Consider the following 20,093-nt stretch of genomic DNA (forward strand, 5'->3'; position numbering starts at 1 on the left):
AGGTATGATATTGGCCAAGTGACTTAAGCTGAGAGAGCGTCATTGAGTGACAATTTTCAATAACCAGTTTTCTGGTTAATATTTTGAAAATGGCCATCAAAATCTGCCTTCAACAATGGGGAACAATTTTACTTTTGATAGTTCATCTATCATTTGAAGCTATTTAAATTATTTTCCAGGAACTGATTGATTTTGTCCAAAGTAAGGTGAAAATCTGATGAGAGAAACGGACCCAGTGTAGTGTTCTAAGAGGATACCATTTAGTTGGGTGCTAGGAGAATGTAATTAAAGCAAAGAACAGCATAAAAATTCAGCCCCAGGATGAGTGACTTTAGGTAGTCACTGGCAAGCTATGAGGGCAGTGAAATAGGCATTAAAACTTTTCATAGGCTAAGCTTCACAGCTTCATTTCAGCTAGTACGGTGCTGTACCGAATGCCTCAAATTTAAGAAAAAAATATGCTGTTATCTGCCATATTTTATCCCACGGACACACCTGCCTCACCATTTCTCTCTGTGCTACAAACGCATGTGCCTTGCAAATATGAAGGATCTTAATTTCGGTGTGTTTTCTATGAGTATCTCACTTTGTTTTCTATGCTCCACTGCAGTTCACGTAAACAAAAGGGATATCATCTTTCTTTTGGATGGATCACTCAACGTTGGAAATGCCAACTTCCATTATGTGCGCGACTTTGTTAAGAATCTAGTTAACAGCCTTGATGTTGGGCGTGACAATATCCGAGTCGGTTTAGTTCAGTTTAGCGAAACTCCAGAAACTGAGTTCTATTTAAACACGTACCAGTCAAAGTCAGATTTGCTGGCCCGGCTGAGCCAGCTACAGCTCAAAGGGGGGTCAACACTGAATATTGGCTCCGCATTAGACTTTGTCCTCTCAAACCACTTCACTGAAGCAGGAGGGAGCAGGATAAATGAACATGTCCCCCAGCTCTTACTCCTGCTCACCACGGGGCGGTCTGCTGATCCTTACTTACCTGCTTCCAATGCCCTAGCCCGGGCTGGTGTGTTGACCTTTTCTGTGGGAACTAGCGCCGCTGATCAGGCAGAACTTGAGCAGATCGCGTTTAACCCAAGCCAAGCGTATCTTATGGATGATTTCAGTTCTCTGCCAGCCTTATCCCAGCAATTGATTCAGCCCTTAACCGAAATGATTAGTGGAGGTGTGGAAGAAGTTCCACTAGCCCCTACAGGTAACATTTACCTTTCTGCATGTTGACTTTTTTTTTCAAACAGTTTACTTCCTCAAGGGGTGGTTAGACTGAAGGTGCCATTGCTTAACTCTCTGCCATTTAGGAAGGCCAATCCCTCTGTCCTGAACTTCTGGAAAGGGCGGGAAAGTGATTCTGCATCACCTCTGATAAAGTTTCAAAATGGAGCATGCACAGGAGAAGCACAGAAGCCACATTTCCTTCAGTTTGGTTGGAGGTCATGGGTGACCAGATGTTCAGTTGTTTGGGGACTGATATAGCCCGCCTGTCTTTGAATCCTAAAAACTTTTAAGTTCAGTTAGAGTTGAAAATGATCACACATAACTTGGGCACCAGCAAGAAATGGAAGACACCCTGGCAACGAGATCAATACAGTTCAAAGATGCAGAGAGCAAAAGGAAACTTAATAAGGCATTGGGCAGGCACATTTTAGCAAGTTCAAGAGTTGTCAGAAGTTTCATGCATGACAGTTTAGAAGCGAGTCAATTTGTTCAACGGACTTTTTATTCTGGGCCCTATTATGCCTCCAAGCACTGACCCATAACTCCTGCAGAGATGTGCAAGAATGATGGAGGACAGAGCTGTCCCATCCAAGTTCAGAGTTCCATATCACAGTACATTCAATTTGGCAGTTAGTTCTGTAAATAACATTCTGCCAGGTTGAATTTCCCAATAATTATTTGGTTTTGGGAAATGCATATTATCCACTGAACCTGGTTTCACTTAGGCCTGAAAGGCTCTTAGCCATCTGTAAAGGAAGATAAAAGGGAACAGGAATATGCAGAAAGACTATCTGGAACAGCCCTGAGTGAGAAAGGTGGACCACGACAGCTTTATGTCTCTCTGTCCCAGTTCCAAGTGGGATGGAATTACTTTTTACTCCATCTCTACATGTTTAAATGATAAAGCTGTTTACCATCAAAGATGATCAAGGCCAGAAAGTTTAGCCTCATGAAAGAAACGCAGATCTGGTACTCTGGATTAGGTTAAGGCCGGCAGAGTGCAACTGACCTTAAATCACCCCCTCCTCTCTGAGATCCTGCCCTTAAGGCAGGCATGTGGAGCTGACCCTCATCTGCATCCTGGACAAAATGACAGGGTGGCACAGTGCTCTGAACTCACACTGCCCTCCAAGTAGGGTACCCCTTGGCTCTCAGTCACCTGAGTCCCTTGGATGCTCACTTTGGGCAGCAGCTGTCCCCTAGGGGTTGAGTAACGATGTGGTTTAAGGGGATCATATTTTCCAGAAAAGAAAGTGGGACAGAAGATGGAGCTCCGACAAATCCATCCCTAGAAGACAGGAAGACAGGGTTAAACAGAGGAGAAAGTGATAAAGGAAAAATGAGAGACGGGGGGCAATAGGCCCATGAATATATGCTTATACACACACAGAAACACAACATCCACACATCAACACACAAAGGCACTTAGTCACATCTACATAAACATTCATCCTGCCAAAGCTACCCCACTCCAACCACTCCCTCTGCTCCTGATTCTCCTTCACAGCTGCCGTTTTTCTGGGCCCACAGTTGTTGTGGACAGATTTCTGGAAGTTTCTGGTGTACTGTAGTGGTTAAGACAACAGTGGAAATGGATAACTCAGTAGCAGAGGCGAGGAAGAAGGAAAAAGAAGAGAAAGATGAGAAAGAGGAGAAGGAAGTTGAGGAGGAGGGTTGACAGCTTTGGCTGCCTCACCGACCACCTCACTGCTGCTCTCCCTGTTGGGACACCTCTTGCCACCCCAGATAAAAGTGGGTCTCTAAGGAGTCTTACCAGCCCTATTTTTTGGGATGGCAGGATGGAACCCAAATTGTGTACTCAATCTGCCAAAAGCAGGATGAATGCTCACTTTAGGCTGGTTCCTGTTTATGGGCTTACCTGGATCTTGGGATTATTCTGGAACTCCAGAAATAGGGGACCAAGTACTCCAAACCCAATGTTCTTGGAGGCATCAGCTATACAGAGGGGTCCTCTGTTTCTTCTTCCCCTCCTGAGTTTCCTCATTGACAGGGACTCCCGGTCCTGTAAACAAGGCAGCAGCCCCCTGGGCACGTTCAGCTGGTGGTGATGGGGGTGGGATTCTAAATTTTAAAGGGCACCCATCCTCAGCTTACACCGAATAGTCATCCCCTGGAGCAATGGAGAAAGCCTTTACTGCCCACTCAAAGGCTGTACACTATTAGTTTACAGTCAGAGCAGGTGCATTCTGCCATTTTCACTCTTGGGTTTGGTCAGGAGATCCCAGCTGGGTTGGACAGGAGCTAGAACTCACTGTTGTATCTGTAAATTCAGGTGTGAAGCAATGAGATACAGCAGGAGTAGAGTGCTGGTTTAGGTGCTGCAGGCCTGAGCAGAGCCATCATCTTCTGAGACCCACAACACACCATCTCCTGAAAGATATGCCTTCTCAGAAGAGTGTTCCCTAATTCCGCCTTCCCATTCTATTCCAAACACATAGTGAAAACACGTGTTCTGGCAGAACTCAGTGTATTGGGTTAGTTGGGCCATTTGTTTGGTTCAGTTGGGCTGATCTTAACCTCATAAGTCAAGCATTTAACTCAATAAAGGATGGAATTAGAAAGCTTAGAGGCAGCTGGGCCAGAGTTTCTTTTCTCCTGAGACATCTGAGTTCACATCTGGGTTTAGTCAGTTGTATTACGAAACTAATGTTATGTGTGACTCAAATCAAGTTCTGTGCATTTGGTTACATGCATTTAAATTTATTTTATGATGTCTTCATTTTGTTTTCATTCTAGAGACCAAGAGAGACATTCTTTTCCTTTTTGACGGTTCAATCAACCTTTCGGGTCAGTTCCCTGTTGTCAGGGACTTCCTGTATAAAATTATTGACCAACTCAATGTAAAGCCCAATGGCACCAGAGTAGCAGTGGCTCAGTACAGTGACAATGTCAAAGTAGAATCCAGGTTTGCCGATCACCAACAAAAGGCAGAGATCTTGGGTGTGGTGAGGAAAATGAAGATCAAAACGGGCAAAACCCTGAATGTAGGTGCGGCCCTGGATTACGCCCGGAGAAACATTTTTGTCACATCGGCTGGGAGTAGGATTGATGAAGGGGTGCTGCAGTTCTTGGTGCTCCTTGTCGCTGGAAGATCAGCTGATTCCGTGGCTCAGCCCGCAGACTACCTGAGGAGAACGGGGGTGGTGCCCTTCATTTTCCAAGCCCGCAATGCAGATCCTACAGAACTCCAGCAGATTGTGTTGGCTCCGGAATTTATTCTAGCTGCTGAGTCTCTCCCCAAAATTGGAGAGCTGCACCCCCAGATTGTGAATCTTCTAAAATCAGTGCAGAATGGGGCCCAGCCACAAGGTACATTTGTTTCCAATGTAATAATAATGATGATATTTGTTAACAGCTTACTATGTTTGGAGCACTGTTCTAAGCACTGGGGTAGATACAGGCTAATCAGGTTGGACACAGTCCCTTTCCCACATGGGGCTGACAGTCTTCATCTCCATTTTACATATGAGGTAACTCAGGCCCAGAGAAGTTAAGTGAATTGCCCAAGGCCACATAGCAGACAAGTGGTGTGTCCGGGATTACAACCCAGGTCCTTCTGACTCCAGTCCCAAACTCTATTCCTTAGGCCATACTGCTCATTATTAAAATATATGTATCTATATATATATATATATATATATATATATATATATACATATATATCTATATATATATATATATATATATAGATATATATGTATATATCTGGCCAAGTGATTGCAGGGCAAAGAAAATATATTTTGGGAGAAAAGATAGCAAAATCCAATTTTTTTTTTTTTTTTTTTTTTTTTTACCAGAGCCAGTATTTGCAGTCTGGTTTTCCAGGGAAAGGAGGAGTTGTGAAAAGCACTTGGTGGCACTAGTTAGCAAAAGACTGGGTGAAGTATGTTTGGCTGAGGTCTACTCTTCCAGGTTTTTTCTTCCTTGAGACTGCATCCTCGGGCATGGTTTTCCCACAGTCAGCTTGATTGTCAGCTGCTGCCCAAGAGTGTTACTGTTTTTCTGGTTGGTTTTTTTTTTTTTTGCAATGAACTGTTATGAGCTTGTCAAGAATTTGCAATTAAATTTGTGGTCACCTCAGCAACCATCATATGGGAAAAGGGAATAGCCTATGAAAGTCTTATTTTATTAAAACAAAACATTTCCCAAACTGAATAATGGGTCCAAATAAATCACAAGGGCCAAAGATGTCCACCAACACAATACATACCTTTGTTTTAGAGTGACATCCCTAAGCAAAACCATCAATGCACCTGGCCTTGAAAATGTGTGAGAATCAAATTTGTTGACTTGAAGCTATCTAAGCTACACCGAAGAAAACTTCTTTGCCATTATGTGGCATGTCTGAGTGTCATTTTATTATTTGTCTCTAGACCCAGGTGAAAAGAAGGACGTTGTGTTTCTGATCGATGGCTCTGATGGTGTCAGAAGTGGTTTCCCTTTAATGAAAGAGTTTCTTCAGAGAGTGGTGGAAAGTTTGGATGTGGGCCCAGATCGGGTCAGAGTAGGTGTGGTGCAATATTGTGAAAGGGCCCGACCTGAATTCTACCTGAATACCTACAATGATCAGCAGAGTGTGGTCAATGGCATTCGCAGCTTGGCCCACATGGGCGGGTCCTCCCTCAATACGGGGGCAGCCCTGAATTTTGTCCTGAAGAATATCTTCACTGTCCCAGCGGGAAGCCGGATCACAGAAGGTGTCCCCCAGTTTCTCATCCTCCTGACAGCCGACAGATCCCAGGATGATGTGAGAGGACCCTCAGTGGTCCTGAAGAGAAGTGGCACGGTGCCCTTTGGCATAGGGATAGGGAACGCTGATATCACAGAGATGCAGACAATCTCCTATGTCCCAGATTTTGCAGTGGCCATCCCTACCTTCAGACAGCTCAATTCCGTTCAGCAGGTCATCTCAGAAAGAGTGTCTCAGCTTACACGGGAAGAACTTGAAAAGTTGGAGCCAGATGTGACGTTCTCTCAAATCCTCCCAGGTGAAGGGAAATCTATTGGTTGGGTTGTACAATTGTTACATCTCTAAAGGAGTGGTTGTCCTGATTGGCTGGGTGATGGCTCCCAGGTAGTGATTGGTTGGGAGGAGAGGAACGAGGGAAGGGAAAGGATTAGGAAGAGCAGAGAGTGGTCAGCTCTCGAGTCCAGGAGCCTGTATCTGATAGAAGCATTGGAAAGCTTAGAGGAACCTTAGAGGTTGCCTTCTGGGAGACCCATCCTCATGGTTAGGGAAGGAACACCCAAGGTCTCTAACTTTTTTATGGTATTTGTTAAGCTCTTACTATGTGTCAAACACTGATCTAAGCACTGCGGTAGGAACAAGTTAATTAAGTTGGACACAGTCCCTGTCCCACACGGGACTCACAGTCTAAGTAGGAGAGAGAATAGGTGTGTAAGCTCCAATTTACATTTGAGGAAACTGAGGCATAGAGTAGTTAAGTGACTTGCCCAATGTTACGCAGCAAGTAATTGGCAGAGGCAGAATTAGAACCTGTGTCCTTTGACTCCCCATCCCAAGCTCTTTCTACTAGGTCATGCTGCTTCTCATTAGGCCACACTACTTTTCCCTTCATCGACCCATAATGAACTACTTGTCCAATCAATCAATCAATCAATCGTATTTATTGAGAGCTTACTGTGTGCAGAGCATTGTACTAAGCGCTTGGGAAGTACAAGTTGTCAACATATAGAGACGGTCCCTACCCAACAGTGGGCTCACAGTCCAGAAACAGAACATATTCCAGCCATTCCCACTTCCCCTATCTACCCAAACTTCAAACATTAAACTTTCAGGACATCATAGATGCGGAGTTTCCTTTGTGGTCAATGACATATTTACAACGGGAAGGGGAGCTATTTGGGGGACTGGCCTAAATGTGACTCTGTAAATCTAAGTTGAACCCCCATAGCTGATCCACAATTGATCATGATTCCTTTAGACTCTTCTGCTATATTTCAATCTTTCTTTCATCGAATGAGTGGTTCTACCCCATCTCTCCCTCTGCTGCTACTGTGCCCCTTTCAGTAAAATGAATTCTCATGTTCTGTAAGGTGACTAGATAGTCATATTGACTACAGTAGACAACAAGAGACTTTGGTCTGGAGGCAGCAAGCTGCTTTGCTCACTCAGCTCATTGTGGGCAAGGCATGTTGTCAACTAGGTGCTCTCCTTCTATCAATCAATCAAGGGAAGCAGCATTTTACAGATGATGTAACTGAGGCACAGAGAAGTGAAGTGACTTGTCCACAGTCATACCTCAGTCAGGTGGTGCCGGGATTAGAACCCAGGTCCTTCTGACTTCCAGGCCAGCACTCTATCCACCAGGCCACTTACAAAAGAATGTGGGAGAAAGTATTAACAAGGGATTACATTCAAATAAACCAATATGAGTATATGTATGTGTGGAAATGTATAAGAGTTTTGAACTAGGAGAGGTTTTTGGGTATGTCTAGGGTAGCAGAGGAATAATCAGGGAGCACCTTCAAGAGGAAGTGGCTTTATAGACTGCTCCATAGTCAACTTATACTTAGTGCAAAAATGTCTTCTATTTCACAGGTTCCAAAAGGGATGTTGTCTTTCTCATTGATGGTTCCCAAGCTGCTCGGACTGAGTTTATTCATATTCGCAGTTTTATTGAGAGGCTGATCGACAATCTCGATGTGGGCTTTGACACCACCCGAGTAGCAGTGGTTCAATTTAGTGAAGACCCCAAGGTTGAGTTTCTGTTGAATGCCCATTCCAGTAAAGATGAAATGCAGAGTGCCGTGAGAAGATTATCCCCCAAAGGTGGGAGGCAAATCAACACAGGCACTGCCCTGGAATACGTATCCAAAAATATCTTCGACAGAGCCTTGGGAAGTCGGATAGAAGAAGGCGTACCACAATTCCTGATCCTCTTTGCTTCCGGGAAGGCTGATGATGATGTGGAGGAGCCTGCAGGGCATGTGAAACAGGTTGGGGTGGCGCCTTTGACAATAGGAAAAAATTTAGATCCTGAAGAGCTGGTGAAGATCTCTCTGAGTCCTGAATACGTGTTCTCAGTGAACACCTTTAGGGAGCTCCCTAGCCTTGAACAGAAGCTCCTAACCCCCATCACCACCTTGACTTCAGAGCAGATAGAAAGGATCCTGTCAAGTTCTCAGTTACCTCCTCCAGGTAAGAAGGTCATTTTGGTAAATGCACTTTTCAATTGAAATAGGTATTAGGAATAAATGGGTACTTGGAATAAAATTAAAATTAAAATGAATGGTTCTCTTCATCCAATATTCCTCCTTTGCTGAGCAACATAGTTGGCACATATGTCTTGAATTGGATTTTTTAAAAAATGATGTATGTTAAGCATTTACTATGTGCCAGACACTGTTCTAAGTGTTGAGGAACCAATAATAATAATAATAATAATAATAATAATAATAATAATAATAATGATAATGATCTTATTTGTTAAGGCTTACTATGTTCCAAGCTCTGTTCTAAGCAGAGGGGTAGATACAAAGCAATCAAGTTGTCTCATATGGGGCTCACGTTTTAATCCCACTTTTACAGATGAAGTAGCTGAGGCACAGAGAAGTTAAGTGGCTTGTCCAAGGTCACACAGCAGACAAGTGGTGGAGCAGGGATTAGAATCCACATCCTCTGAACTCCCAAGCCTGTGCTCATTCCACTAAACCATGCTGCTTCTCAGGTTGGACAGAGTCCATGTCCCCCATGGGGCTCACAGTCTTAATCCCCATTTTACAGATGAAGCACAGAGAAGTGAAGTGACTTGCCCAAGGTCCCACAGCAGACACGTGGAGGAGCAGGACTACAACCCAGGTCTTTCTGACGCCCAGGCCTGTGTTCTCTCCACCACATGACTCAGCTACTCTGTATGCCTGGATGACTTTCCTCTCTGAAGAGCATGATAAAGATCAATGGCATTTATTAAGCACTTAGTATATGCAGAGCACTCTACCAAATAATAAGAATTTTGATATTTTTATTAATCACTTACTATGTGCCAAGCACTGTACTAAGTGCTGGGGTAGATACAATTTACTCTGTCCTTAACCCACCTGGCTCGTAGTCTAAGTGGGAGGACAGGTATTAGATCCCCATTTTCCAGAGAAGGAAATGGAGACACAGAGAAGTTAAGTGATTTTCCTAAAGTCACACAGCCTGTAAGTGGCAGAGCTGGGATTAGAATCCAGGTCTTCTTACTTCCAGGCTTGGGTTTCTTCACTAGACCATGCTACCTCCTTAGGAGAGTACAATACGATAAACATGGTAGTCACAATCCCTGGCCTCAAGAAATTTACAGTCTAGTGCAGAGTTTATAATAATGATGGCATTTCTTAAGTGCTTACTATGTGCCAAGCACTGTTCTAAACGCTGGGATAGATACAAGATTATCAGGTTGTCCCACTTGGGGCTCACAGTCTTGATCCACATTTTACAAATGAGGTAACTGAGGCACAGAGAAGTTAAGTGACTTGCCCAAAGTCACACAGCTGACAAGTGGCAGAGTCGGGATTAGAACCCATGACCTCTGACTCCTAAACCAGTGCTCTTTCCATTAAGCCATGCTGCCTCTCTAGGTGATCAACTGATAAAATTTGAAGAAATTGAAACCCAAGATTTTGGAAGGTGTGTGTACCATCTGCCAGAAGAACATTAGATTGAATCTAAGATAGAGGTTTAGGACAAAGAAAAAGAATCCTTTCATCTTTCCCTGGGAAGAGAGAAGATAGAAAGAAAGACATTGTATAAATCTACAAAATTAAGAAAGCAAAGAAGATTGGCTTATCATCCACTGGCCAAAAAGTGGTTTGAAAATAAGTCATTTTCAAATGGCTTTGAAGAGACTTGAATTTGTGTTAAAACCATTAACATTAGCCTCCCTGATAGGCCCAAATGAAAAGGGAACAAATCTAGAATGGGGTAAATGTCAAAAGAAAAAAATAGTAATAGTTCATGGGGTGGAGTAGCGGCAAATCTTCCTCATTTTGGAAAAAAAAGTCTTTAAGGGTTCTGCTAAAACTCACAAGCTAACAATGCTTGTCCCATAGCAAAGTAGTCTGGAAGCCCAAATGGAGGTCAATTATAATTTAATAATTATAACTTTATAATTTTATAATGTTATAATTTATAATTATAAATTTTTTTTCTTTCTTCTCTTTCTCATTTTCCAGTTGTGGAGAGTGATGCTGCTGACATCGTCTTCCTTATCGACAGTTCTGATAGCGTCAGGCCAGATGGCTTGGCTCACATTCGCGATTTCATCACCAAGATCGTTCGAAAGCTAAACATCGGGCCCAGCCGAGTGAGGATAGGGGTTGTTCAATTCAGCAATGATGTATTCCCGGAGTTTTATCTGAAAAGCCATAAAACCCAAACGGCAGTTCTTGATGCCCTCCGCCGTCTGAGGTTCAAAGGGGGATCTCCCCTGAACACGGGCAAAGCCCTGGACTTTGTTGCCAAGAATCTCTTTGTTAAATCTGCTGGAAGCAGAATCGAAGATGGGGTTCCACAACATTTGGTGTTGGTCCTAGGTGGAAAGTCTCAGGATGATGTGACTAGGCCTTCCAGAGTTTTAGGATCAGCTGGCATTGTCAGAATAGGGGTTGGATCCAGGAATGTCGATAGGCCTGAACTGCAGACAATCACCAATGATCAAAAATATGTGTTCACTGTGAGAGACTTCAGGGATCTTCCCCTGTTGGAGACCAGAATCATAAATTCATTTGGATCATCTCAAGCAACACCTCCACCTCACCTTCCTCGTCCAACTCCTTCTCTACCTGGTAAATGTTGAATGTGTTAGGAATATTGAGATGTGAAAAATTCCAACAGTGTTCAAGATGGTTTAGAATATGCACTACATACTTTATATTTCTTCTCTTCATTCAATTGTATTGAGCACTTACTGTGTGCAGAGCACTATACTGAGCACTTGGGAGAGTACACTATAACAATAAACAGACACATTCCCTGCCCACAAAGAGCTTACAATCTAGAGGAGGATTACAACTTTAGGCTCCTCTGAAATTCAGTTCCTTCAAATCATCAGTCCAATCTACTATGAAGAACAAAATGCTGGGCATTATCAGAAAGGCCAAAGACAAAAACAGAAAACAAATTTTCGCCATAATATAAAACCTCAGGGAAAACTATGTGTTGGTTCCATGCCTGCGTCAGGGGAAAGCCAAAATAACCCTCTAGACTGTAAAGCTCAGTGTGGGCAGGGAATGTGTCTGCTAATGTCTCTTGTATTGTATCTCCTAAGGGTTTAGAACAGTCCTCTACACATAGTAAGCACTCAATAAATACTACTGATTGCAGAATCAGAAAAGATGTAGAGAAAGACAACCAAAGAGGGTGCAGCAGATTCCTATGATCATAGACCAAAAAAATTCATATTCTTTAGTTTGGAAAGACAAAAGCTGACAGAGAAAACTATTAGCTTTTACACAACCATTAAAAGCATGTACAGGTAAAACATGGAGACAGTTTCATATTGATAAAGAATATCCTAGTCAATGACATCCATTAAGTGCTTACAATGTAGTTTAACTGTGCTACACCCTGGGGAGAAACAGGACATTACAAAGACACAAATAGAAAGGTCATGAAACTAAATGAATGAAAGCAGGGAAGAACATAAAATTAAGCAACCATTTCCACAGCAAACCAATGTCTTAGTTATATATTGTACAGCTCTCAGATGTATTACTGCTCCAGGCAAACCAGCCTTGCATAAAAAGCTGTCACAACCATTCTACTCCAACAATCTAGCTATTTTACAATCAAATAGAGAAGCTATGGGGAGGGGTATCATTGTTTGCCTGGCAAACTAAATCTGCATTGGTTGAGGGTCGATTATTTGCACAGAATAATCACTGCTAACCCTTTAAACAATTTCAGATAAAAAGAAAGCTGACATCGTGTTTCTGCTAGATGGCTCTATCAATTTCAAAAGAGACCACTTCCAGGAAGTACTTGCTTTTGTGACTGGAATAGTGGACACCGTGTATGAAGATGGAGATTCCATTCAGGTAGGACTAGTCCAGTACAACTCGGACCCAACAGATGAATTCTTCCTGAAGGACTTTTCCAGCAAAGAGCAGATAATTGATGCCATCAGTAAAGTTGTCTACAAAGGCGGAAGACATGCAAACACTAAGGTAGCCATTGAACACCTCACACAACACCATTTTGTTCCTGATGCGGGTAGCCGGCTGGACCAGAGAGTTCCCCAGATAGCTTTCATCATCACCGGAGGGAAATCGATAGAAGATGCCCAAGAAGCATCTCTGGCATTGTCAGGGAAACGGGTCAAAGTGTTTGCTGTAGGTGTGAAGGACATCGACAGCACAGAAGTGTCAGGGATTGCCTCCAACAGTGCCACAGCTTTCCGGGTCTCAACAGTCCAAGAGCTGTCAGAGCTGAGCGAACAGGTTTTGGAAACTTTGCATGATGCGATGAATGAAGCGCTTTGCCCTGGTGTGCCTGATGTTTCAAGAGGTAATTACATTCACATGTTTTTAGCACAGCCATGCAAAAAGGCATTTTTTCACTATCAAGCTACCCTAGGCTCAGGGGAGAACATAGCACTTCCCAGAAATGTCTCCTCTGTATCTGCTCAGCAGACAGTTTTCAGTTTGGGTTATCTCTTAGGGGTCAGTGAAGAGTCTCTTAGGGGCCAGTGAAGAGCACAGATCTCTTCATCAGCGAAGGAATTTCACCAATTGTGAAACCCATAGGAGTCCCTGAAATAATAATAATAATGATGATGATGATGGTATTGTTAAGCACTTATTACATGCAAGGCACTGATCTAAGCTCTGGGGAAAATACAAGATAATTGGGTTGGATGCAGTCCCTATTCCACACAGGCCTCACTGTCTTAATCCCCATTTTACAGATGAGGGAACTGAGGCAGAGAGAAGTTCAGTGACTTGCCCAAGGTCACACAGCAGACAAGTGACAGAGCTGGGATCTGAGGAGGAAGACTCACTTGTGGTTCCTGACGTGAAATGTCACCAGAAGTGCTAAGATGACTGAGGGGATGGCATGACAGGGGATATGGAGGAAGCAGATTTTTAAAAGGCTTTTGAAGGAGTCAAAAGAGATGTCAGTCAATCAATCAATCAATCATATTGATAGAGCACTTTTTGTGTGCAGAACACTGTATGAAACACTTGGGAGAGTACAATCTAACAGTTAAACACATTCTCTGCCCACAAGGAGTTTACAGGCTAGATGGGCTAGACATTAATATAAATACATTACAGATATGTACATAAGTGCCCTGGGCTGAGGGAGGGAATAAAGGGTGCAAATCCAAGTGTGAGGGTGACACAGAAGGGAGTGGGAGAAGAGGAAATGAGGGCTTAATCAGGGAAGGCTTCTTGGAGGAGATGTGATTTTAATAAGGCTGTGAAGTTGGGGAGAGCGAGCATCTGTCACATGAGAAGGGGTAGACTGTGAGCCCACTGTTGGGTAGGGACTGTCTCTATATGTTGCCAATTTGTACTTCCCAAGCGCTTAGTACAGTGCTCTGCACACAGTAAGCGCTCAATAAATATGATTGATGATGATGATGAAGCGGTAGGGATTCCAGGCCAGGAGCAGGATGTGGGGGAGGGGTCAGAGGCGAGATAGACAAGATGGAGGAAGAGTGCGTAGGTTAGCATTAGAGGAGCAAAATGTATGGGGTGAATAGTAGTAGGAAAGACAGTTTGTTGAAACTAAATGTGGTGGGTATTCTAGTATCAGTGGTGGTAGTTGTAGTAGCAGTAGTAGTTATCATTAAGCTTTTACTGTGTGCAGAGCACTATAGTGCTGGAAGAGATACACATGAAAGAATTAGACATGGTCCCTGTCCCTCAGAGGGCTCACCATCTAAGGCCAAGGGAAAGGCATGATCAATTGGTGAAAGTGAAGAGCAGAGAGGTTTGCTTAGGAGGAGTGAAGAGCATTAGCTGGGATGTAGAGGAAAAGAGAGCAGGGGCCAGATGACCACATCCAACAAAAAGTATTTAGCCAAATGAGAACACGTGAGTGAGTATGACAGTGAAAAATCAAATCTTTCCTGTTGGCAATTAAAATGTCTCCCTGGAACAACAAAGCTGATACGTATTTTGTCCATCATTGACCCAATCAGTTAAGCCATTAGCAAATTTTCTTTGATAGCCAAATCCAAAATACCCAAAGAAATAATAGCTTTCAAAGTTATTATAAGAGCTACTATGACATGGAGATGGCTTGGGTCCCTTTTCAAAATTTAATCCTTTCCAATTCTTCTGCTCTTAAATGATTTTAAAAGGGAAAATCTAAACCAGTCTCAAACTACTATTAAAAATGAATTACAAGTCTAGTTTTGAATGCAAATAATTACATTCAACTCCTGAGTATCTATGTGAATGGAGGAGAACATTGGTACAAAGTAACATAATATTTAATAGAGTACATTTTAGACTTTAATTGGTGACAAAGGATGAAGAGAGGCTTAAGCCTTTTCTAGGAAGTAGAATTCTGAGATTATCAAAGTTGAGGACTGAGGGCAGCTCAGTGGAAAGAGCATGGGCTTTGGAGTCGGAGGTCATTGGTTCAAATCCCGACTCCACCAATTGTCAGCTGTGTGACTTTGGGCAAGTCACTTAACTTCTCTGTGCCTCAATGACCTCATCTGTAAAATGGGGATTAAGACTTTGAGCCCCCTGTGGGACAACCTGATCACCTCCCCAGTGCTTAAAACAGTGCTTTGCACATAGTAAGTGCTTAATAAATGTCATAATGATTATTATTAAGGCAGTGCAATGAGAAAGAAAACTGGGGAAAGTCATGGTCCAAGCTAGTGCGAGTTGTACAAAAACTGAGCAATATTGGATGTTAATTGGATGTTAAAATTACAACCAGTGTTGATATCAAGCTACCAGGCAAATGTGTGAGAAAATGATAGCCTCATTTTTAAGTATGGGTAACTCCATAATCACATTCATGTCTAAATTCTAACTGCCCAATGGTCAATTTTGGGGATTTTTTTTGTAAAGATGCAGTATTCATTGTTTTCTAATTCTTCACAGCATGTAGGTAGAGAGTATCTTTATATTCTGATTTCTTTTTAAATGACAAATAAGTGTTCATTGTAGGCTACTGAAACTGAAAAACAGTTTTCTTTCTTCAGCCTATTTCACTATGCAAGTGCTGTGCTCTGTCTTTTCTCCTTTCCAGCTTGCAATCTGGATGTAATACTGGGATTCGATGGTTCAGCTGGACAGGGAGTGCTGGAATCCAGAGTGAAGAACATTCTAGATAGAATCACTCAGATGCAGAAAATCAGTTGCACTCCTAACCAGGAGCCCACAGTGAGAGTATCTATCATGGCGAACAGTGACTCTGGAACTGTAGAAGCTTTCGACTTTTCAGAGTACCAGCCTGAGCTATTTGAGAAATTTCAGCTCCTACTTGGTCAGCGTCCATACATTCTGACAGCTGATACTCTCAAAGCCTATCAAGATAAATTCAGGAAATCTCCAGCAGACAGTGTAAAGGTAAGTAACAGTTCTCTGTCATTTGAGATATGTGGAGAGCATGTGGAGGTAGGGGGAGGGCAGTTATTAGAATTCCCAAATTTCACAAATGTAATTTCTATAAAAAACTTTTCCTATTTGATTATCTAAATTATTAATCAACTATACCTGAAAAATAAGAGTTTTTCTCAGCTTGCTTTATAAAGGTCCACAAAGAAGGCAGTGCCCCATCTTAGATTTTCTGGCTTCTTGTATTTAGTTTTAACAAATCAACATATTTCATTACCTTAATACCTAACTGCTCTGAACCTAGTGATCTTTGGACATAGCCTTTCTTTGGTAGAAATCTTTGTCATTTCAGCAGACACGACTGGCATTTAGGTAACAAACAAGCCCAATAATTTGACTTCAGTGTTCGTGAATAATTTGAGTTACTTAAGCACAATATTTTTCCACATTTCCATTTTTAAGTTTATTTTGATCTCCAAAATCCTGCATCAGATTTCTAGTTACCGTCTTTGTGCTTAAATATGTACTGATGTTTCTGACCTATTTTATGATTTTTGTGAGGTCTAACTGATGATTTTCTTCTAAGGTGGTTATCCATTTTACTGATGGCACCGATGAAAACTTTGCTAGATTAGAAGCTGCATCTGCTGCACTGCAACAATCAGGTAGGGGAATAGACGTTCTAATTACAGAAGTGTGCAATTCAATGGACAAAAGATTTTCAGACTCTCCTATTGACCTCACCTCTTTTTTGGAGGGTCTATTAATTATGGGCAAAGAGTGAGCTCCAAGTTTTTGACAGCTCTGTAGCATTTGTATGCAGCAAGGACGGATCTGTTATGAATCTTCATTTTCATTGATCACAAGCACTTACCAGAGTGATAAGCTAAGCTGGCAACTGATCTGAACTGTTTACAAAGTAGGATTCTTTTACATATACAGAGTCCTAGAATTCCAATTTATGGACTAGACTCCTACAATTATTAGAATGTCAGTGATCCTTTAAAATAAATTTCCTCACTGCGTGTGCGCAGGATCCTGCTCTTGCTCCAGTGGAAAGACTAAGGAAAGTGGAAAGTATTATGGGAATAAGGAGATTTGGGGTTCAGTTCCAGTTTTGTCCAGAGCTGGCAGATATGGGTGAAGACACATACACTTTGTGAAGTGTGGTTCTCTTGCCTGCCAAATCACTAATTTTATTCTGGACCCCTGCAGGAACACGACTGCCAATAATAATAATAATAATATTTGTTAAGCTTTTATTGTGTGCCAAGCACTGTACTAAGTGCTGGGGTAAATAAAAGATAATCATGTCCCACGAGGGGCTCACAGTCCAATTAGGGGGAGAACAGGTATTAATTTCCATTTTGCAGATGAGGGAACTGAAGGACAAATAAGTTAAGTGACTTGTCCAAGATTCATTCATTCATTCAATTATATTTATTGAGTGCTTACTATGTGCAGAGCATTGTACTAAGTGCTTGGGAGAGTATCACACAACAGATTAATGGTGGAGCCAGGATTAGAAACCAGGTCCTCAGACAACCAGGCCCATGCTCTTTCCTCTAGGCCCTGCTGCTTTTCTAGTCAGAGATTGAGGAATGAGAGTGTTCAAGCCTATAGCGCTAGAACCAATTTGTCTGTGTAGATTCTTGATCCTAAAATCTCAGTACTGTGACTCCTCCATGGTTCCTGCTCAGAGATTACATTCTTGTGGTTGTCAGGAATTAGCAATACATAAAAATCTGTCTCTCTCTGTCTCTCTCACATGTTAATGCTCACAGATCTGCTTTAAAATTTTCTCACCAGGTGTAAACGCTCTTATCTTCGTTAGCCTTGAACATCGGGACATAAATTTTGATAATGTGATGGAGCTAGAGTTTGGACGTGGTTTCACATACAACAGGCCTCTCAAACTGAGTCTGGTGGATTTAGATTATGAATTGGCAGAACAACTTGTAAGTTTTTTTAATCAATCAATCAATCGTATTTATTGAGCACTTACTGTGTGCAGAGCACTGTACTAAGCGCTTGGGAAGTACAAGTTGGCAACATATAGAGACAGTCCCTACCCAACAGTGGGCTCACAGTTTAGAAGGAGGAGGCTGGTATCTGTGGTATTTGTTAAGTGCTTACTATGTTCCAGGTACTGTACTAAACACTGGGTTAGATGCAAATTAATTAGGTTGGACAGAGTCCCTGTCCCACATAGGGCTCAGTCTTAATCCCTATTGAGGTAACTAAAGCACAGAGAAGTTAAGCGACTTGCCCCAGGTCACACAGAAGACAAGTGGTGGCATCAGAATTAGAACTCAGAGCCTTCTGACTCCCAGTTTGTCTTTTCTCCAGTGGGCCGAACAGCTTCTCATTAGGCCACACTGCTTCTCATGTCTTTTATTTTTTTGAACATTGTCAAAAAGATTCAATCACAATGACTTTTCCCCATTTTTTTAATTAGTGTTAAAGCTTTGCTAATACTTCTGTGAGATTATATTGTCAGGTCTACCTCTTTGCATTTAATCAATCAGTCAATCAATGGCATTTACTGAGAATTGACTATGTGCAAAATTGAATGAAGGACCTGCTAGAATCAGTGTTCCCCCTGACTTTTTTCTTCCCTTTGTACTGGAAGCCAGGAAATGTGGAGGAAATTCCTTGGAGGGTGGGGAAAAGGACTGGAGGCCAGGATTATCAAGCCAAATCCCTTTACACTCAGCTGCCACTAAAGTCAGTCAGTTAGTCAATCATATTTATTGATTGACAGGGCACTTAGCACTTGGAAGAGTGGAATATAAAAGTATACGAAACACATTCCCTGACCACAATGAGCTTATAGTCTAGAGAGGGAGACAGACATTAATATAAATAAATAAATTACAGATATGTACATAAGTGCTATCGGGGTGGAGGGAGGTTGAATAAAGGGACAAAGTCAGGGCGATGCAGAAGGAAGTTGAAGAAAAGGAAAAAAGGGCTTAGTCAAGGAAGGCCTCTTGGAGGAGATGTGTTTTCCCTGTGGTGTCCCGGCCAATAAGGAGCAGCTAATTCTGCCCCCAGCTTGTCTCCAACGGGTCTGGCCCAGGGGAATCCACAGATAAGTGAGACCTTGGAGACTGGTGTTAATCCTGGAGGTTTGAGATGGGTTGGGAGAAATGATGTTTTCTGGGTCCTGATAGGGTTGTGCCCCAGGATTCCCGTTGAATGACACTCACAAACTTCCCTCTGTGGCTAGGCAGCTTGGGCTTGGAGGGGACATTAGTTAAGGTGGAAATGTTAATGGAATCCTCAGTCTCATTCCCTTATCAGTGAAGAAGCATTCACTTTTAAATAAGTAATCAATTCTGTTCTATTCATTCTACTGTAACTCTTTTAAGAGCCAGAGATCCTTGGGAGTAACTATAAGTGTTCCAAAATATGGCTGAGTTCTGTGAAACAATCATGCACTGTTTATTTTTCTCTGTCTCTTTTTGTCTCCCTTTCCACCCCACCTTGTGTCTCCTTGGCACCCCTTCTTCTGGTTATCTTTTCACGTTCTTTTTTCCATTCTTTTCTTTTCCATGAGCTGGTATCTCTTCCTCCTGTGATTTCCAACTCTTTTTCTACTTCTCCCTCTCTTTCATCTCTAATCTCCTTCCTTTTCTCTCCAGACATCTTTGCTCTTTCTGCTGTCTCACCCTGCCTTTCTTGTCCTTTCCTTCCAGCTTTCTCCTTCCCATCTCCTTCACCTCCTTCCTCCCCTAGGTTCCCTTTTGCTGCTGCCCCTCCAACAGCCTTTTATTCATTTATTCAATCGGATGTCAATTGTATTTATGAGCACTTACTGTGTGCCTAGCACTGTACTAAGAGCTTGGGAAAGTACAACAATAAACAGACACATTCCCTGCTCCCAACAAGCTTACAGTCTAGAGGGGGAAGACATATCAGTGCAAATAAATAAATTACAGATACGTACATAAGTGTCATGGGGCTGGAAGGGGGTGGTGAATAAAAGGAGCAAGTCAGGGTGACGAAGAAGGGAGTTGAAGAAAAGGAAAAGAGGGTTTAGTCAGGGAAGGCTCTTGGAAGAGATATGCCTTGAGTAAGGCTTTGAAGGGAGGTGGAGTAATTGTCAGATATGAGGAGTGAGGGTGTTCCTGGCCAGAGGCAGAATGTAGGCAAGAGGTCAGTGTTGATCTCTGCCACTGCCTAAGTGAAATCGCACTCTTCAACATCACTTCAGCTTCTCTCTGCTACCCTAAAATGACAAATTGCTTCCTGGGAAATCTATCCACATTTTTCAGATACAGCAGTTATTTTCCTTGGTTACAAGGTGC

At 42.4% G+C, this 20,093-nt stretch overlaps 1 protein-coding gene across 5 annotated transcripts in view; it reads left to right on the top strand.

Moving 5' to 3' along the window:
- The window catches only part of COL6A3 (collagen type VI alpha 3 chain), a 110,469-nt gene that overhangs the window by 47,116 nt on the left and 43,260 nt on the right, over window positions 1–20,093 (top strand). For 4 of the 5 annotated variants that reach the window (XM_038748708.1, XM_038748709.1, XM_038748710.1 and 1 more), the window contains 8 exons: window positions 3,988–4,560; window positions 5,625–6,239; window positions 7,814–8,413; window positions 10,429–11,040; window positions 12,161–12,760; window positions 15,473–15,792; window positions 16,367–16,445; window positions 17,590–17,738. In XM_038748708.1, coding sequence (XP_038604636.1) covers window positions 3,988–4,560; window positions 5,625–6,239; window positions 7,814–8,413; window positions 10,429–11,040; window positions 12,161–12,760; window positions 15,473–15,792; window positions 16,367–16,445; window positions 17,590–17,738 — 3,548 coding nt within the window. Of the gene's footprint in view, window positions 1–610; window positions 1,211–3,987; window positions 4,561–5,624; window positions 6,240–7,813; window positions 8,414–10,428; window positions 11,041–12,160; window positions 12,761–15,472; window positions 15,793–16,366; window positions 16,446–17,589; window positions 17,739–20,093 lie in introns of all 5 variants that reach the window. The other variant, XM_038748713.1, reaches the window with a different exon arrangement.

Source organism: Tachyglossus aculeatus, chromosome 7, assembly GCF_015852505.1.
Source record: "Tachyglossus aculeatus isolate mTacAcu1 chromosome 7, mTacAcu1.pri, whole genome shotgun sequence".
NCBI classification, from domain to species: Eukaryota; Metazoa; Chordata; class Mammalia; order Monotremata; family Tachyglossidae; genus Tachyglossus; species Tachyglossus aculeatus.